This window comes from Ciconia boyciana, chromosome 9 (assembly GCF_034638445.1).
Source record: "Ciconia boyciana chromosome 9, ASM3463844v1, whole genome shotgun sequence".
Lineage (NCBI taxonomy): Eukaryota > Metazoa > Chordata > Aves > Ciconiiformes > Ciconiidae > Ciconia > Ciconia boyciana.
Genome location: NC_132942.1, coordinates 6,043,559 through 6,063,550, shown reverse-complemented (window position 1 = coordinate 6,063,550; position 19,992 = coordinate 6,043,559). Strand labels below are relative to the sequence as shown.

General features: G+C 34.9%; 1 protein-coding gene across 10 annotated transcripts in view; it reads left to right on the top strand.

The window, feature by feature from the left end:
• MAPK9 (mitogen-activated protein kinase 9) overlaps positions 1-19,992 on the top strand; it is a 49,935-nt gene that overhangs the window by 4,159 nt on the left and 25,784 nt on the right. For 9 of the 10 annotated variants that reach the window (XR_012044050.1, XR_012044051.1, XR_012044049.1 and 6 more), the window contains exons 2-11: positions 585-759; positions 5,678-5,807; positions 7,009-7,067; positions 8,072-8,210; positions 10,546-10,711; positions 12,001-12,072; positions 16,349-16,531; positions 17,479-17,603; positions 18,122-18,185; positions 19,889-19,960. Coding sequence is in view for 6 of the 10 variants with exons in the window: in XM_072871824.1 (XP_072727925.1) it covers positions 638-759; positions 5,678-5,807; positions 7,009-7,067; positions 8,072-8,210; positions 10,546-10,711; positions 12,001-12,072; positions 16,349-16,531; positions 17,479-17,603; positions 18,122-18,185; positions 19,889-19,960 (1,132 nt within the window). In the remaining 4 variants the exon portion in view is untranslated. Of the gene's footprint in view, positions 1-369; positions 474-584; positions 760-5,677; positions 5,808-7,008; positions 7,068-8,071; positions 8,211-10,545; positions 10,712-12,000; positions 12,073-16,348; positions 16,532-17,478; positions 17,604-18,121; positions 18,186-19,888; positions 19,961-19,992 lie in introns of those variants that run through there. The other variant, XM_072871823.1, reaches the window with a different exon arrangement.

Here is a 19,992-nt window from a genome sequence, read left to right as displayed (position 1 = left end):
TGAACTAGGTTGAAAGGGACTGTTGGAGAAACAGCAGCATCCATGGGGATTTTGGGGGCAGTTGTTTTGTTTCAAACCTGTTTTGCAGTTACAATCAAGTCTTGTATTAAAACCCTGTTTCTTTCTATGTCTGTGGACTCCATGGGTTGCTGCTGTTGCTTTTATCTGCTTTATCAGTGTTTAAAAGATATTATTTATGATTTTTTTTCTGTAATACAGAAATTAATACAGTCCTAGCACATAGTAGTAATTCTAAGTTAGGGAGTATCCTTCAAGGAGTAGAGAGTTGTTGGATTTGGGTGGTTTTTGTTTGTTTTTACAGTTGTTTACTTAGCTGCTTTTTGTTTTAGGGATTGGAATAGAAACGTGCATTTACTTTAAAGTTGTGAAGGCTATAATTATTTGCTGTCTGTCTGCAAGTATTTTTCATTAGCAGTGATAATACACGAAATTGAAAGAATGCTTACTTAATGGTATGCTATTGAAAAATTCATATGTATTAAAATATGTATAATATATTTTCCAACTCGTCTGCCTGGAATTAGTGAGAGATTGAACATTTCTTTTCTTTCTTTTTCTTTAAGATCTTGAAAACTTTACCAGGTCCTTGGGAGAGAAAACTACATGACACTACACCATGAGTGACAGTAAATGTGATAGTCAGTTTTACAGTGTTCAAGTTGCAGATTCAACGTTCACTGTACTAAAACGTTACCAGCAATTGAAGCCCATAGGATCAGGGGCACAGGGCATTGTTTGGTAAGTAATAAATACTTTATTTAAATATAAAAAGCTATAAATATAAACCAAAATTTGAATGTATTCCTGAAAGAGGTGCCAGAATGTCAAATACTGATGATGATTTCTGTCTCTTGCTACAGGGTTATGGACTAAAATTCTAAAACAGTTGCTTTCCGTAGTTAATGCGCAAAACTTTTTGTTTTGTTTTTAGGGGAAAATTAATATTTAGATAACTGCATAAATTAATATGGTCAACAAATTTCCTTCTCATTAACCACTTTATTTCTGTTTATAGTTCTCCCAATTTCCCATGTAGTTATGATATTGCAGCGTAAGGTATGACAATGCAATGGTGAGAGATTCTGGGTTTTGCTCGTTTCTTCATCATGGCCCCCTTTCTCCCCCCCCTTTTATTCCCGATCACTCCTGTCCATTTCTAGGAGCCATCAATGCAGTGCCTTGCCATTAACTGGCAGGATGAGGCAAATCAGTGTCATTGTCACTCCATGGATTAACCAGAAAGGGATGGAGGGGTTGGGCTGGCCGGCTCTTCCTTGGTGTGTCACCTCAGCTATGTGTCCAGCCTCCACTGGCCCAGGACGTGAGAGTCGTTAGTCTGATCCTGAACCTTAGTCTCTTGTATGGCACCACACCTCTGGGCCAGCTAAAGGTAAACACTTTCAAATGTTTTTTAGACTGCAGCAATCCATTCTACACGACTTAGTGCCAGCCCATATTTTATTGGGCAAAACTTACTTGGTAACAGCAGAAATGTTTACTGATGCAGTTTTACAATTCTATACACAGGGGAGCAAACAGATATGCTCAGGAACTCTCTACTATTAGACTTAATCATGACACATGGTGGGCTGTTCATGCTTTAAATCCAGTCTGCGGTTTCTCTTCATCTATAAATTCTGCAGAATAAGTGTGATGACTCATGTATTGTGAGCAACTCCTTACACAGCACCTGCCCATGTCTTTTTGGCCTTTTCATAACCGTAATAAGTTATATATGTAGGAAGAGAGTGCATTTTTGTGAGAACATGCCTTTATTTTTAAGTTATTTAGATACCCCTATTATCCCTGCTAATAGGTGAAAAATAAGTAAAGTGAGAACACCATATTTCATTCTTCTTTAGTTGGTTGAGTGATGAGGGGATAGGCATACTAGATCTTGGTTATTAGTATTTGGATTTAAGATTTACCGGTATTAAATATCGGTATTAGATTTAGTATAGTGCTAACGTTTTCCAGGTATACATATTCTTAAAGTTATGCTTGTTCTAGATGGCATGCAGGAATTTAGGGTGGTTGTAAGCGTTCCTCCTTTCATTAGAAGCAGTGCATTTCTAAACTGTATGACATAAATTAGGTTTCTGCTTCAAAATGAAGCTGGGGTAGTGTTAAGGTCAACGTTTAGGGAAGGAGAAGGAATGATCTGATTTATTGAATTGTTTTAAGAATACTTGATTTATGGAACAACAGAGTGAAACATTGCGTAAATTTTCATCTTCATGTGAAACATCTTAATGCTATGTCCAAGTTGAAGAAGGTGCAAAATCTTAATTTATCTTTAAATTCCTTATAGTACACAAAGGAAAGATACAAAATACTAGGATGTAAAATGTAGAAAACTCAGTGTAAGATGAGTACTATCCTGTCATGTTTGGCTGGAAAAATTGTCAAGTGTGACACACAGATGTGATGCTTTTTTTTTATCATCCAGTGTTTAACATAAAAATTAGGAAAAGTATTTCTGGAGTTTTGTGTGTGGATTTTATTTTTTTTGGTGAGTATTTTTAATACTACATGTGTCATGAGCTAGAAGAGGTCTGAATTTTGCTTTTTTTTTTTTCTCAAAATATTAATGGGAAACTCCATTGGTATTGCTTCTGCTTATTTTTTTCTTTGATGTTAAAATTTAGGAAAAGAAGTAGTTTTAAAAATACATACTTAGGAAAAGCGATAAATGAAAGCTCTAGGAAGATGAAAAAGGAGCGCAGTTGTTATGTAGAGGGTATTTCTAGCTCACACAGCAAACAGGCTGGGAGAGAAATTGGATATACCTTTTGTATTTTATATACAAAGTACACTTTTATACATGACTTTCCGCACTTCTTTGTTCTTAACTATTAATACATTTGAAGTCTTATAATCTATTTAGGACTGAATAATCACACAAAATTATTCTTTTGAAATAATTTTTGTCTTTGATTTCCTGACATCTTTTTTTCCTTTGTTGCCCTTGGTTTCCTAAATTTTCCAGTGAATGTGATTTTTCTGGCCCAGCAAATTTCTTTTGTCCTGCAATACAGCAAAAGCATGATCTTTTAAATAGCACAGCTTTGGCTGTGTTGATAACTTTACTTACAGTTGCAGTTGAAGAAACAATCAGGATAAGTTTGTTACTATTTGCAAACTCCTGTTTAGACAGCAGGGAAAGAGTTAGTGAAGTGGAACTGGCAGAGCAAGAGTCCATAGTAGTAGCATATTGCAGTTCAAAGCAAGGTCATTTGCCTAGAGAAATGAAGTGTGATTTCCTAATCCTAATAATGTTTTGTTAGTAATTTCATCTTGTATGTGGCATCACTACTCTTAATATTAAATGTTTGCTCAAGATGCAAAACTATCACAAGTGCAGTGAAGACCCTACTACAATTCACTATGATCAAATTGGAATCGCTGTTATATGGTGGGATAGACACTGAGATTCTTCCATGATATCAAATGCTGAAATAATTTGTAGACATTCTGTTAGTAGCCAAGGTGATAACTGGGTAGACTGGCAAATTGGCTTTTATGAAATCTGTGCCTAAAATAGTTGCCATGATGAAAAAGTCTCTTTTGAATTCAAATGAGCACAGATGGGGAAATAAATTTAACACCAATTACATCCATGATTTTTTTGTTCATTTATGTAAATTTACATGATATTTAGAAGTGTGGTCTTAGTGGTAATAGAGGTTATATTCTGTCTTTGTATTTTTCTTGGTAATTTAAATAAATGCGTGCTCACACATGCATTTATTTTTAATTTTTTTAATTTAAAATTTGTTTTAAATTTAATTTTAAAATTTAATTTAAAATAAACCACAAAAACTTTTTACCAATTTTTTTTTTTCTTCTACCAGTCTGTTTTTAATTCTTCCCCTTGGACTGTGTAGGTAGCAGACAGCTGCCTTCGTTGTTGGTTTTGGGGGTTTTTTGTTTTGTTTTTTTTTGAGATGGAATATCAGCCACTCCTATGTAGATGAGTAAAATAAGAGGCTCAGGTGAAGTTCTTTGTATGTGCTCAGGCTGAGCCTTGACATATACCTGTTTTGTCAGATCACAAAGGGACGCTTCCCCTAAAATTGCTCCTTTGTCCACTGCTGACCTGTGATTGACTTGAACAGTTAATTCATGCAGACCCTGTTGGTTATTGATTTTATACTAATTCCCAGGTGTAGTTAAAGTCAATAACATATGCAAAACTTTTAAATTTACATATAATGTCTTCTAGGTGAAATGAATACTGAAACATCAGTGCTTTCATATTTGGGAGGAAAATAATTTCTCCAGTTGTCCGGCCAGTTGCCTTCCTCCCATTTTGTGTTTTGTTTTGCACAGACATAAAGGCTTTAAATCTGAGAGTGATTGTATAATTGAATAATGACATGTATTTCATGGACCTAAGTTGAGATAAATGCTAGCAAGCCTTTAGTGCAAATGGGACATTGATTCAAATTTGGGACATGTAATTTGGGACATGCCTCCAAGAAAACACAACATCTGATGGGTGAGCCCTGCTTTGTGGTGGTATTGCTTTTTCCAGTACGTAAAGTAGTGACTTGATGCTGGTAAATGTCATATAATTTGAGTATTGTTATCACAGAGGAGCTGTACTTTTTGTAAGACTACTATAATATGATGGTCCTTTTAAGCCTGGTATCGTGATGAGATAGGGAAGGGGCTCACAAAGAGCTTAGTTGTGCTTGAAAAATATACATGAATGAGAATTCTTTCCTACCCTATGACAGTGACTTTAAAGGGAAATAGAGTAATGTGGGAATCCTTATTTAAAACTGGAACTATTTAAAGATTGGAACTCTTGGGTAGTTTGTGATATGAATCCACATATGTTTTGCTGAATAGTCTGTGTGGTAATAATGAAGAATATTCCCACTTTAGTCTTGTTCTGGATATACAGATAATTTAGCTTTAGATTCTTACAGCTATTAAAGCAAGTTTACAGCTGTACCTCAAACTGCAGAGAGAAGGAACAAGCACAGCTGAAAAACAAGATAAAATGAATGGTCATGTTCGTTTTTAAACTCTTGTATTGTTCCCTGCAATCTAAGTTTTCCATATTACTGAATTCTATGGATTTTTTTTTTTTTCCCCCAAAACCAGATGACAAATGTAATTTTCTGCTAGGGCCTAAAATTGTTTATAATTGTAAACTATCCACATGCAGGAGAGTATTGATGCCTGCAGAACGGATCACAGAGACATGGTTGTGAGTCTCCTTTAGGGAAGAGAAATCTAAATTGCAAATATTAAATGATTGTCAGTCAGCAACAGTGTCCAAAAAAAATACTCCAAATATACAGATTAGGCAACTGAAATGCTTCTTGATTTCAAATAAGCTTAAAATATTTTTAGATCTTGCAGTTTTGAATATGAGTCTTGAGTCAGCAGATTCGGTCTTAAGGGCAGGAAGACTTCTGATGTCAGTGGCTTCTGTTTAACCTATTTGTATTTATTAAAGGATGTGTAGATTTTAAAGGATGTTTGTTTTCTAAATGAAAATTAGTGGAAGTTAGTATAAACAGCTTAGTGGATATGCTTTGTCTTAAATCTTGATTTCTTTCCTCAGTCCCATCTCCCATTTGCCCCCTCCTTTCCCTCAAACAGACTTCAACTTAAGTTGTTTGTCTTTGAAAACTTCTAGTGCTGCGTTTGATACAGTCCTTGGAATAAATGTTGCTGTAAAGAAGCTGAGTCGTCCTTTTCAGAATCAAACCCACGCAAAAAGAGCTTACAGAGAGCTTGTTCTTTTAAAATGTGTCAATCACAAAAATGTAAGTTTGGCTTTATATTTCTCTACCTCGTTACTGTAAGTTGTCTAAAATGCTCGGGATTTGCTCTCTTTCTTACTTGCTGTTAGTAACTAAAGTAATGGAAAAAATAGTGAGAGAAAGACTGGAAAGATTTGCTCTGGGTAATGCAGTTCTCCACGATGTATGGTTAAGTTCTTGGGTGGGCTGTTTGGAGGACGAAGTGCCAAGAGGAGGAGGTTTTTGCTGTGGTGTTGGTGTAAGTTTACCATCAGTGTCGGCTTTACAGAACTGGCCTTGTGTATTGCATTTGCCCTTTTAAGTCATAGTGCAGCAAAGCCTGTTTGGCAGTGGGTTTGTTTGCGGGTTTGGCTCTTGTAACTGCACTGTACTTAAATCTTCTAAGCTTTGGCAAGATTTTTGTTAAATATAGTGTTTAACTGGTGGGGTTTGCAGGGGTGCAGCACTATCTAACAATTTATTGGTAAACAGACATGAAATACTATGGACAATACATATATATTTTAAAATCTTTGAACCTTCTAAAATAACAAGCCTTAATGTCAATACTTCTATGTTCAAGTACAAGAATATAAGGTTTATGTGACTGTTATGTTCTGATACTAACATGAACTAGAAACATTGCTGATTATTGAAGTTGTGCACTCAGGTCTCAAACTTCCTGGAGTCAATTAGCCTTTTAGGATTGATTTTTAAGTAAGCTTTTGGTGAAGTCCAGAAGTAGCAGAATAAAAGCAAGGTGGTTATTAAGGAGGGCAGTACAGTAATTTTAGCAGTTCTTCTAGAAATAGTGCATCATCATCTAAGTTTAATGGGATAGCATGGGGCACCTCTGTGTGTGTGTTGTTGGACAGCATTGGTTAAAATTCCTTGCACAACATGTGATTTAAAATAAGAGATTATTATTTATGGGTAAAATGGGATATATTTCAGGCACTGGGGAGGGAGATAGAAGGTGTCATATAACTTTAAAAAGAAAAAAGTGGTTTAGTCCTGTCTTGGTTCCTTTGGCATACATGCTGCAGTTTTGAACTATTTCTGAATTGGCAGTTTTTCAGTACATGTGAATTAAGTGAAGCCAAGTAACATTCAAATTGTATATAGTAACAGTGTGCATTTGATTTTGAATAGTAACTGCTGCAATAGTGGATTTTTGTGTGAAGTAAAGTGGAAGTTTCTTCTAACTTTTATTTTTATTTTATAGATAATTAGTTTATTAAATGTATTTACACCACAGAAGTCACTAGAAGAATTTCAGGATGTGTAAGTACTAGATTTTTGTTTTAATTTTCCCCACACATAGTGGCCTAAGCCCTGGAGCTGTATTTCCAAGATCATACAGACTTCACACTTTGAAAATAGAGAGTAGCTAAAGGCTGAATTTAGCCTTTAATTAGTCTTTATTTCTAGATTTCTTTAAGAAAGACCAAGAAAGTTGTTTCACTACATGGATAAGATGGAAGTGGGAAATAAAAAAAGGTTATTTACCTTTTGTTCATCTCTCTGCCATACTTTGCTGATTGCATATGCATCTGGTTTGTGTGCATTGTCCTTTAGCTAAATGGGTCACCTCAGGATAATAACTTGGTCTGGATAACCTGATATAATTTTTTTTGCCGTACCAGTCACATCAGCACAACAGTATTTTTGGCCTCAATTAAGAACTGAATATATTTCTTTTTTAATGCAAGCTATGTCAGCTGGTCTAGAAAGGATTCATGGTGATTTAATTGGTGGGATATTTATAGGTTCCAGTGAATATGCTGTTGTGGTTTGTGAATGGGCTTCTGGGGTAAACGGGGGAGTGTGTGTGTCTGAAGGGGGTAAGCAGATGATATTTTAACTTGAAAATGAATTGTTCCTTCTTAGTTCTTAGTGTGCTTTTCTTAATTTTCTGACATTTTTTAAAAATTAAAATACAGTGAAAAGAAGCATCATTTTTTGATACATTGCAATATCTGCAATTTCTGCATCAACTTCAGTCAGTCTTACCTTTTCATGCTGCATAAACTCAGAATTATTCCTCTGTATTACTGTTTATAAAACTAGTGGAATTCTAATCTATTGAACACTTAATTTTTAATCGTAAGACTATTTGAGTAGATATTTAATTTTGACACTGGTATGCACGGTTTTTTTTAATCATAAGCTTTTTGACACTTATGTTAGCAAAGTTGGCTTTTATTAAACATCTCTCATGCTAAGCTTAAACCTGATATGAAAAGTAAGAGTCAAGTTTTCTTAATGCTTTCTTTCTTGTGCTTTAGATATTTGGTTATGGAGCTGATGGATGCAAATTTGTGCCAGGTTATTCATATGGAATTGGATCATGAAAGAATGTCTTATCTTCTTTACCAAATGCTATGTGGTATCAAACATCTCCACTCAGCTGGTATCATCCACAGAGTAGGTAGTATTAGATCATTAACAATACTTTTTTATGAACAGAGATGTTCTTATGAAATGGGGGGAAGACAGGGGGTTGTTATTTTGTAAGTTTATATTTTTTTTATTCATAAGAATGTTATTAAACCTGAAGATTGTTTCTAGTCCAAAGATAAAGACTGCATTGCAAACAGATCTTAAATCAGGTTAGCTCTGTGGATTTAACTAATTAAAAGATAAAACATGAGTATCTGTGGACCTTTCAAATTCCTAAAGAATGAGTCTTTAAAATGCAATATTTACCTCTTAAATATCTCTATCCTTGGGGATATTCAAAAGCCATCTGGACATGGTCTTGGGCAACTGGCTGTAGGTGGCCTTGCTTGAGCAAGGGGGTTGAACCAGATGACCTCCAGAGGTGCCTTCCAAACTCAACCCTTCTGTGATTCTGCAAAGTAAAGTGTGTGAATGATCACAATTTCAAAGTCCTGTGCAGACTTCAGACTTCATGTATTTCTCTGCTTCTGTTGTTCTGCTGCTCTTTTTTTTTTTAATTTATTTCATGACCAATGTATTTGACAGTTCTGCTTGTTTTCTGTTCCTTTCCTTTTCTTCTCCTTCCCTACTTCTTGGGCACACTTGCCTTTTAAATTTCTTTCTTTTTTGCCTGGTGGCTGAAAACTTTAGCCAGTTCTAGTTTAATGCGCTTTTTTTCTTTATGTTCAATCTGTAAACATAATTGAGAAGCTGTATAAATTACAACAAATCCGCTTCCTTAATTTGCTGAAAAAAATCTACCATGAAATACTGTGGTATTAGCAAGGAAGTTATGTATAGTTAAGCTAAGTTTGTATCCAGATAGTCTCAGTACTGGGCTTTCCTAGAATGGAGCGAGGCATGTAAGAGACTTGAAGCAGGGAGAGCTGGAACTCCCCCTGAACTCCACCGGATATGTTGACTGTGATTTGGAGCTGAAGGGGAGACACAATATTTGCTGAGAAATTTAAGCTCATAGGAGCTGAGGAGCAATCAGACAGAACTGATACTGGTTGAACAATAAAATGGGCAGTGAGAGGAGCCGCACTGTGAATAGCTAAACAGAGGCACGAAGTTTATTTGAATGGAGAGGCTAAAGTGGTGAGCATTAGGTTGGGTTAGTTTGGAACCAAAACAGAATGACCTTTCTGGAGTGAAAACTCTTGTTTAGATGAGAGATTTGGTTTTGAAAAGAAATGAGGCTAGCAAGGGAGCAGAACTGGGATAGTTCAGAAGGAATGGAATAGTAGGAATTACATCTAGAAATTACTCAAAGAGTCTGTGACCAACTAGAGCTTGAAATAATGTATACAACTCCCACCTCTGTTATGAGTTGATGAATATTGAAATCTGTTACCCTTCACATGGCCCAGCATTACAGTAAGATGAGATAACAACAAATTTCACTATCAACTACTGCAAATAATTGTTCTGTTGTTTCAAGAGCGAAGTCTGACTAGAGGATTAGAAACTCCAACTTAGCTGATAGTAAATGCAGTAGCATTCTGCAGAAGATTTGTTGCCTTCCTAAAACAGGCAAACCCACGTGAACTATTTGCATGTGCCTGTCTCCTTTAAGAAAAGGAAGTTCTGTACCTGAGAATATGGTTCATGTAGTTGAAACTAAGTCAAACACTTGAGCAGAATTAAATGTACTAGTACATTGGTAATTTGGCTACTTCTGATACTTTGCGAATAAAGTTTTCCCTAACTGTGTATTCCTTTGGGTGCAATAATGACTGTTCCCATGAGGTATATCTCCTGAAGTATTTTATTTTTGTCCTCACTCATTCGGTAACTTTATGTTTTCGCTACATCCTAATTCTAACTGTGAAACTTGCTAATCACTCTTAACACGGGTGGCTTAACTGTCATTAACAAATACCCTTGTTAATGCACTGTGTGTTGGGATACTCCTTTTTCCTATAGATACCCGACTAATTCATGATGTTGTCTTTAGGATCTGTGCCCTAATAATGACAGTATTTGGAACACGGTCTCCTTTACCATGCAACTTATTCATACCTGAAATAGGTCCACTTAATGCATTAAAGGAAGCAGATATGTGTACGCATTGTGCATATATACAGACCACTCTGTAACTGACTATACTGTCAGTGTACAACTCAGTAAATTTAAGACTCTGCAGACAACTTTGATTTTGTTTTTCCCTGAATTTTTTGAGTACTTAGCTGTGCAGCATTTAATTTGTCTCTAGTCTATGTATAAATATGTGAACTGGTGGCATATATTGACTGTGGAAGGGGGAGGTATTATTCTGTATGTTGATCCTTCCTTAACTGAAGTTATTTCTTGTTAGGATTTGAAACCCAGCAACATAGTAGTAAAATCAGATTGTACGCTCAAAATCCTTGATTTTGGACTGGCAAGAACAGCATGTACTAACTTTATGATGACTCCATATGTAGTAACACGGTATTACAGAGCACCAGAGGTTATCCTTGGAATGGGATATAAAGAAAATGGTAAGTTGCTAGAGTAACGCTTTAAATCTTTTATCTAAAGCATGTCTGTCTTAGAACATAACAGCTTTAAAAGGTGGGGGGGAGGGCTGGTTTCCCCCTGACATGTCTGTTGTTAAAGTATGTTAATAATGGTACTGGAAATAATAAAAATTACACTGTAATAATTTTGGAGAATATAATAGTTTTCTGCTCTGTGTGCCTATCTCCATTTAATGTATACTGCTCCCTCTCCCCTGCTGTAGTTATTTTTTCATGTTGTCTTGTTGCCATTTTTTTATCCTACAAAAAAACCTGTTGAGACATGCTGGATGATGTTAAAAAAGTTAAAAACCATCAATCTATAAATAATAAACCCTTTTATCAATGTGATTTTATTCTGAAGCATCTTCTTTCAACACTCTGTCCCCTTTTGCATCTCTGATTACTCTATTAAAATCTGTTTCAGATCCCTATGATAAACCATGTCTTATACTCTCCTAAATCTGCATAGGACTCAAAGTGACTGGGTGTTATATTATTAAAAACAACACAGCTATAATGTATTGAACGTTCAGCCAACAAAATTGCTGGCTAGGAAATTGTCTTTGACCTGCATTGTTGGGGGTTTTACCTGCTGATTTTTACTAGCTGTGGAGTAATATGCTGTCTCCTCTGGACTTCTCTGCTAGTACATCTTTTTGCTTTATCACAGGGGCTTGGGGATACCGTGCTTTTTGTATACATGTAACTTTGGCTGTGTAATACAAGGGACTTGCAGGACCTTGCTGGGCCACTGATCATGCAAAAAACTTTCATTAATGCACAATGGCAGCTTGTAGAGCAAGTGCTGATGTGGATCAGAACTTTAGTAGAGGCTGTTCTGGATGGGACGAAAAATAAATTATCTGCAGGACTGTAGGAATACAGTGTGAGCTTACAAATAAATAATTGTGGTATTTAAAAAAACCTCTTTAATCTTTTGTCCTTGTTGCACCTAACATATGATAGTGGATATCTGGTCTGTTGGGTGCATTATGGCAGAAATGGTCCTCCATAAAGTCCTGTTCCCAGGAAGAGATTGTATCCTTCTTCACGGTCGTTTCAGAAGTGTAAACACTGATTATATTTTACAAAATGCTAATAACAAAACTTAGCAACAGTCAGTTGGTGTTGATATGATTGAAAATTCATGTTAGCAGTTTGATTTTCCACATTGTTGTGTTTTATTGTAGATGCTAGATGTTTTTGTTTGTTTTCCTCACTTTTGTTCATGATATTTCATAATTTGATCATTTCATTTTTACTTTCAGTTGATATCTGGTCAGTTGGGTGCATCATGGGAGAATTGGTGAAAGGTTGTGTGATATTCCAAGGCACTGATCGTATCCTTCCCTAGTCATCCTTGAATCCCATTCCACTTCCAACAGAAACACAATTATTTTGATCTGTATAAGTATAAAAGCATAAGCAATATTTTCAGTAATGTGTTTTAATAGATCTACTGTACTATTTGAAATTAGTGTCATTAACCAAATTGTTGAGCTTTCGATTTTATTTTCTTATTAGACTATATTTAATGTAATTTGTACTTGTTGAATCCATAGAATTTATGTTAAGAGCTTCAGCTTTTGTAGCTTAAAAAAAGGTACTGTTAGGTTTAAAAAATAAATAGCAGTAAGTATATTTTCTTACTCTTGTTCTTTGTAGATAAGTGTTATAAACAAAAGCCTCCAAAGTTACTTTTTACTATGCATGGATTTTGCTTACTATTTATTTGAACAGTAGACTCATTTTTTTTTTTTAATTGTACAATTTTTCAGTTTCAATTAGATTTTTTCTTGCTGGACAGCAGTGTCCTCATTGCAAGCACACTGCATGAGAAATGTTTTTTTTATTACTATTATTTATTATAAAAATAAAAACTTTTTCTTTTTGGAGTTTTTTTCATTCTATGAAAATTTTATTTTGGGCTTACTAAGATTGTTATTCCTCCCTCCAATTCTTCTGACCCAGATTTGTCTTCATAAAATTCTGCTTTCTTGTACAATAGTAATTGTAGGAAATTTTACTGTATTAAAAACAAACAAAACCCTCATATATATGTTTTCATGCCTTAGAGATTGGAAGTCTTCAGGATACATCACTGGATCACAAACAAGTCTTTACACTGTATTAAGTGAACAGAAGTGATCATTTAATAAAGTAAATGTTCTTTGAAGTTTTTGTTGTATTTCAAAATATTTCCCTAGAAACAATTTAAAACACTTGATTAATTATCAAGTTCCAATTATAAAAATTGGAGCAAAACTAATTTAATCCTTTATAAATAATATCTTATGAAGTAGTAGTGTTGTAGGACTAGGCATTCAAAATTGATCAGTAAATAAATAGAATCCAGACGATGTAATTAAACCACAATTGCCAGTTATGGCTGTAGGTCATAAGAAGCTATAGCCACTTGTGGTCCAAGATTTTGAAGAAAGTATAATATTTTTGCTCATCAGCAAGGAAAAATTTAGTCCACCACTAAAAATAGCAAGTATATGTTCACAGAATCTTTTCATAGATACCTGCATATCTTATAGAGGACTTTCAATTTTAATGCTAAATTTCATGACACTAATCTTCAGCAGTTGATCATGCATTATTTAGTAGTACAAATGATTAATTGTTGAATAAGTCTTTTTGTTTTCCACCTTTCTTCCTTTATATACTTATTTTACCTTTTGAAGCCTTCAGACCAACCTAACACAATTCTTCATGTATGTTATGTCTTTCACCTGCATGTTAGCATGGGCTATTTTGATTTATTCATGAATAAATGAAGGAAATTTTGTCCATACTTGTTGACTATGCAAGTTATCACTTGTGGTTCTCTGGAGGTCACTGAAGCTCCACCAGTCTATGTTTCAAGGAGTCTCCTCCCCCAGTATCTTATCAACGTGCACAGCTATGCTTACAGGGTTGGTTTTTTTTTTTCCTCTTCCAAGACTTGCAGTTCTCTTTAATGTGAAATACTGGTAACTGTGTTGTTGAAACTTTTCCTGACTGATAACTGCTTCAGTCAGATTGTTGTTTTCTTTTACCTTCAGCTGCAGGATTGTTTTGAGAGTGTGGTTTATGGGAGATGCTGGTGTGCATGGCCATGAATATTTCAATTTTGTTGTGATTTTGCTTGTTTGTGGGGTTTTTTTACTTGAAATTTAAAATGTGTTAGTATTTGGGGATTTAGAGCAGGGACCCAAATTCAGCATGTTGCCTAATGATGTGCCCTTGACTATCTTCAGGAAAACCTACTCTTAGACTCAATAGTTTGTACTTTCCCATATGGTCGACGGGGATTGCCAGGATACTTGCAGCAGCGCTCTGGGTGGAATGAGATGCTCTGTGTTGCCAGGGCGATGGATGCACTGAGCCTGTTCCTGACTGGTGCTTTGGAGGATGAACAGGGCTCTTACGGTTACTGGCCTGAGTTACTGGCAGTTGCTGTTGCACTGGAAATGACAAATGTAGAAAAACCAGGCAACGTAGATACCTAAGGTGAAATAATGGAAAGCCTAGCAGCACCAGAGTGTGTTTAATGCTCTTTCTGCCCAGGTGGTGAAGGAAACTAATTGCCTGACTGATGCAGAAAGCATAAGGGAGGTATTCATGATTTCTTGGGAAAAATCAAGCTTTATTGTGATTGTAATAAGGACTCTGTTTTCAACTTCTCTTCTTCCAAAGTCCCAAAAAGTAGGCAGATATACTTGGCATGGGCTAAACTTCTGGTTACTTTTGACCTTGAGGTCAGTAGAACAAGAAGAGTAGTTTTGTCTGCAGGTCGCAAGGTTATTCACATAGCATGCTCTGTGTGCTTTACATTGTAGTTAAGGTTTTCTCTCATTTGGGTTTCTGATAACAGGCTTAGCTTATTTTGAGTCCAACCCTGTATTGGGGAAATGTTGTTTTGTGGTTGGTTTTTTTTTTTCAATTTTCAGTGTCAGTAAAGCACTTTGAAGCAATCCAACTGAGACATTGTTTTTTTCCAGTTTTTATTACTAAAGTGGGATAGGTCATTGAGTTTTTCTGCCCTCCCCCCAGTGCTCTGAGACCACAACAGACTGGACTCTAATTTGATTAGCTGACTAACCAGACTGCTGTTACCCAAAGAAAAACCATCTTCTTGAATCTAGATTGGTGGAAATCTCTCAGAAATCAGTTTTCCAGCTAGGAACAAAATTTCCTTATGTGTGTTGAAATTTTCTTTGTGCTTTGTTTTAGCATGAGAGTTAACAATATTGACTTCTTAATTTTGATTTTAATATAGTTTTTTCCATTGGAATGTATTCAATAAGCAAATATAATTTTCAATCTTTGTATCAGAAGTCTAAAGTCTTAGCATGATGCAGTGACTATGCATATATTTCTAGTTGTATTCTTGGCACACTAACTGAAATAAAAGCACCTCAGTGTTTTTAAATACATCAATTCAAAGTGCAGCAAATTTATTGTTTTGTTACAAAATCTGTCGATGAGAATGGATAGGTTGAAGTGCTAGATTATGAATTTAGCTATGAATGTTTGCAAGGTCCATGGTTAGACTCTGCTGGAATTGCACATTCTTTTTATCAGAGAAACTGTAAAGTGTAAATCTCAGTAAACTTAAATATCAGGAATACTAATGCAGTGTCTTCTCAGTGTGATAAATGAGCTTTGTTATCCCGACTAGGCTCTTTCAGAGGGGACTCCGGTATCTCTATAACAAGTGTCACCATGTCTAGAGGAAATGCCTTCACTTTAAAGGGAGAAGAGACAGTCCAGAAGAAACATGAGGCAGAATTTCAACTTGCGGCTTGTAAATGCAATTCCTATAAAATATTAAAATTCTGAATTTAAGAACAGAGTAGTCTTTGAGTATTACCACAATTGATACACTTAAACAAAAGAACCTGCTAAAAACCTACAGGAATCTGGATTCACTGTTCAGAACTCCTTTGAACCTTTTCTGAAGTGGAAAATTAAAAAATAACAACAAAAAAACCCCCAATCATCCAACCAACCCCCCAAAAAAACCCTGCAACCCAAAGCCTAACTTCTTTAGGAGACAGGCACAAAATTCCTTACTTTGAATGGGATGTATTTGTGCTGTAGGTTTTTTTCATGTATTTTTCCCTACCTTCAAGAGTCTTCATTGTTGATGGTATTATGTTGTACTTCAGAAGATTCAACAGCAACCTTTCTCTTCTGTTCTTATAGTTGTTTTGCTATGGATGCAATTGCCAAATAAAGCTTCTTTTGGACTCCAAAAAAGTATTGCTTTCAATATTAGCCAATAGATAATAATTAGCAAAAGAGCCAATAGATAATAATTAGCAAAAGAGCCAATAGATAATAATTAGCAAAAGAGCCAATAGATAATAATTAGCAAAAGATATTTAAGCATAATGCATTGTGCAGCACTTCTAGCCTGTCCTTAAGATTACAAAATCTGAATCATATTTTTATGTTAATCTAGCTTTTTGCATGGCAGCTCAGAATACTGTTGATGCTAGAATGAAGTTCATGTTTGTGTCCTTTGTTCAAGTTTTCATTAACTTTTCAGATTTCTGTAAGTGATATTTTTGTATAGTGCAGACTTCAAATTCTTCAGCTGATTTTCCTAAAGATATGGTGCAGATATTGATCAATGGAATAAAGTTATTGAACAATTAGGAACACCATCAGCAGACTTCATGAAGAAACTACAGCCTACAGTGAGGAATTATGTAGAAAACAGGCCAAAATATCCTGGTATTAAATTTGAAGAACTCTTCCCAGACTGGATATTTCCATCAGAATCTGATCGTGACAAGTTAAAAAGTAAGGCGAGGTGGTTTTTTTTTCCTCCTTTTTTTTAAGATGTTAATTTAAAATGTCTGCAATATACTTAATTAAAAAAACCTAATATAAAATGTTCATTGCAGTAGATATCAACATTAGAAGCTGCATACCTTCTGTTTCTTTCTTTTATGACCTGACATCTTAGTAGTAGTCAGTAAATATAGAACTATTTCCATGTTCCCCATATTCTGTTTAATTCTCTTAATTCTAATCCATTGAGTAATGTCTGTCGTTTAAATGTTCTCTGAAAGAAATACTTGCTATGGAGGTTATTTTTAATTCTCTTTTTCTAGTTGATGTGTGCATATAATTAATTTTGGCTATACTTTGACTTTAGATAATTACTGATAAAATGAAAAAACCCTACATCTTATGTTCTCTAGATAGTAAAATAATTTTTTTTTTTACATAAAATAACTTGTTATAGCCTATTTTATTATTACAATGATCGTTCAGACAAAAAAGAAATGTCAGTGAGGTGCCACTGCAACAATGGGTAGCCAGTTACCATGCAGTAACGCCTTTGAAAGAAAAAATAATTTGGTATTACAGAAATTGGATCATTACTGTACCAAGTGGGTTTTTTTAAAGCTTATTTAAAATGTTCAGTGTGTTTTATGTTCAGTAGTTAGTGCCAAATAAACTGTGACCCATGTAACAGCAGAACTGTTCAAAATTGAGGTTGGTTGGTGTCAGCTGCAGGGTTTATTTTGGATAATAGCAAAATAACATTTACACTAAAGGGGTGTGACCTCATTCTTAAAAAAAAAAAAAAGTAGCTGTATAGTAAAGCTTGGATTTGTAGGCCTGTTTTCACAGTGAAATCTGTTAGTGTATGTCCTGTGTTCCCAGTATTCATTTTCTGTGTCAGATGTTAAACTCTACAGCTCTTTTACATGTATGTTCTTTTCATTTTTACTTTCTAGCCAGCCAAGCTAGAGATTTATTATCAAAAATGCTTGTAGTAGATCCAGACAAGAGAATTTCTGTAGATGAAGCCTTACGTCATCCTTATATTACTGTCTGGTATGATCCAGCTGAAGCAGAAGCTGTAAGTTTGCATTTAACATAAATTTTAAGATATCAGTTTAATAACTTTACAGAATACCTTTAGTCAAGAGCATGCTTTGAACTCATTCTTTGACTAGCAAAAGTCACACATAAAGCCTTCAGATCAACATTAGGGGCAGAATCACCTGAAGAATAGCTCCTGAAGTGGAGTTGATAGAATTTTGAAAGTGGTTGTTGATCCCTTTGCTTTACAGAAAGAGTTGTCTATGTGGTGGTAATCTAGGGCTTTTTTTAAAAGAGGACTTTCTCTAAGGCCCCATAAAGCCTTACAATGACTTTAATTTTCATTGATGCTTTTAAACAGCCTTTCAGTGGGAGGTATGACTTAAAAGCAAATTCTGGAGTTTTAAAATGAATGTGACTGAGGTATGGGGAATAGACTGACAAAGGTGAAGGTAAAAAAAAAATGCTACAGTTGTCATTTTTAGGTTTTTTAGTTATGATTGGTTGTGTTAACCTGATGTAGTAGATGCACTATTGACTTTCTTTTCTTTGTAGCCTCCACCTCAAATCTATGATGCACAATTGGAAGAAAGAGAACATGCAATTGAAGAATGGAAAGGTAAAAAGTGAGCGTGACAAATGGCATTTATTGTAATAACTTGTATTATTAATGTGTGGCTCGCAGTACGTGTGTGCTGGATTGTGTAACTGACTGGAACCCACTATTCCAATTATGCAGTGCTGCTTGTGGCAATACGAAAAGAAATCAATACTGGAAAAATGTTCTATTTGGAGTTAATATATATATACATATACGTGCATATGTGTACATATATATACATGTAACGTTCTGAAGTCTGTTCAACAAAATGCCGCAGTTAATTTTTTTCCTTCCATTCCTCTGAGTATTTTGTTATTCTTAAGTGTTGTAATCTCAATGGGTTTTTTTCTTGACAGAAAATTCTCTGAAAGAGAAACATGTGCCTCTTCTTCTTAGTGTGCATTATTTAAGCCTCTTATATCTCTTGCCAGTATTTACTACTGTATTTGTTCTAGAGGTCTTAAATAGCAGAAGAGTTTTTTGGTGTTTGCTTTTTTTCCTCTCATCATTGCTTATTTATTGACCAAATAGGTTAAACTGTTGACTTAAACAAAAGAATAAACAGCATTGTGGTATTGAAATCAATTACACCTTATAGTTCTAGTCAAAAACATTAAGTGGTGAGGCAGTTCAGAATTTACACATCTACCATGAGAGGACTAAGGATGATAGACATCTTTGCTTAGTACTTTGGAAGTTGCTTGTTTTTGTAAAAGAGCTTTATAAATTTCAGGTATTGATTCTGGTTTATATATATTTTCTTCATGGCTTGACCGCACAGGTACACTTCAAATTATTTTGGATTAATGCAAGGTGGAAAATTAAAATGGATCAGTTAAATCTAATTGAATCCATTTGTAAATGTTGTTACTGAGAATTAGAGGTCTTAATCTATTGAAATATTGTTACCCTTAGTTACATTAAGACCATGGGTACATACACAAGCTACTGTGAGTTAGCTGAAAGTATAACTTAAAGTGTACCTGATGTTCTGCAGCAGTAATAATCCTTTTGCTCTAGAAGGGGCTGAGGTAAGCCATCTTGCGTGAGCCATACTACAGACATATCAAACAGAATAATGGATGCTTCTTTAAAGTCACAGTGCTGATTTTTTTGTTGTTGTTGTTGTTCATGTGCCTGTATCCTAAATTGTCCTTGATTAGTAAATGAGGGCTTTCAATATTTTAATTATTTGTTTAACCTACTTCAGAATTTCCAGACTTTCCTCAACGTATCCATGGAGATTGTTCTTTAAGAATAAAGACATTTGTGTATGGATTTGTTATCAAAGTAAAATTTCCGCAGAGGTTATTCATATGGGTTTTTTTAAAAATCCAAACCTGATTCGATTTTTTTTTTTTTACAGTTAATATTAGTGCATTGTAGATATACATAAAATTTTGGGGTGGGATGGTTGTTATTTTTAAATGGACAGCTATTCTATTTATAAAATATGTTGATTTTGGTACATGCTTGTTGTCTTTCTGTGATGCATCAAGAAAATCTGTAGAATTCTCTGAACATTGCCATAGGCCTTTAAAAAAAAAAGGGGGGGGGGAGAGGAGAGGAGGGGGAGATAAATACCTATACAGCTGTACTTCCAGACTGACCCTTAACCATTTCATTGTACCTTTACACATATGTAAACTGTATACAAATCCTCTGTGATCTTACAATGTTTTTTGTCTCTTCTCTCATTCCTCCCACCCTTCTCTCCTAAGAATTAATATACAAAGAAGTAATGGATTGGGAAGAAAGGAGCAAGAATGGTGTGGTAAAAGATCAGCCCTCAGGTTAGTCATTGTTTCAGTAGTTCTCCTGTAAC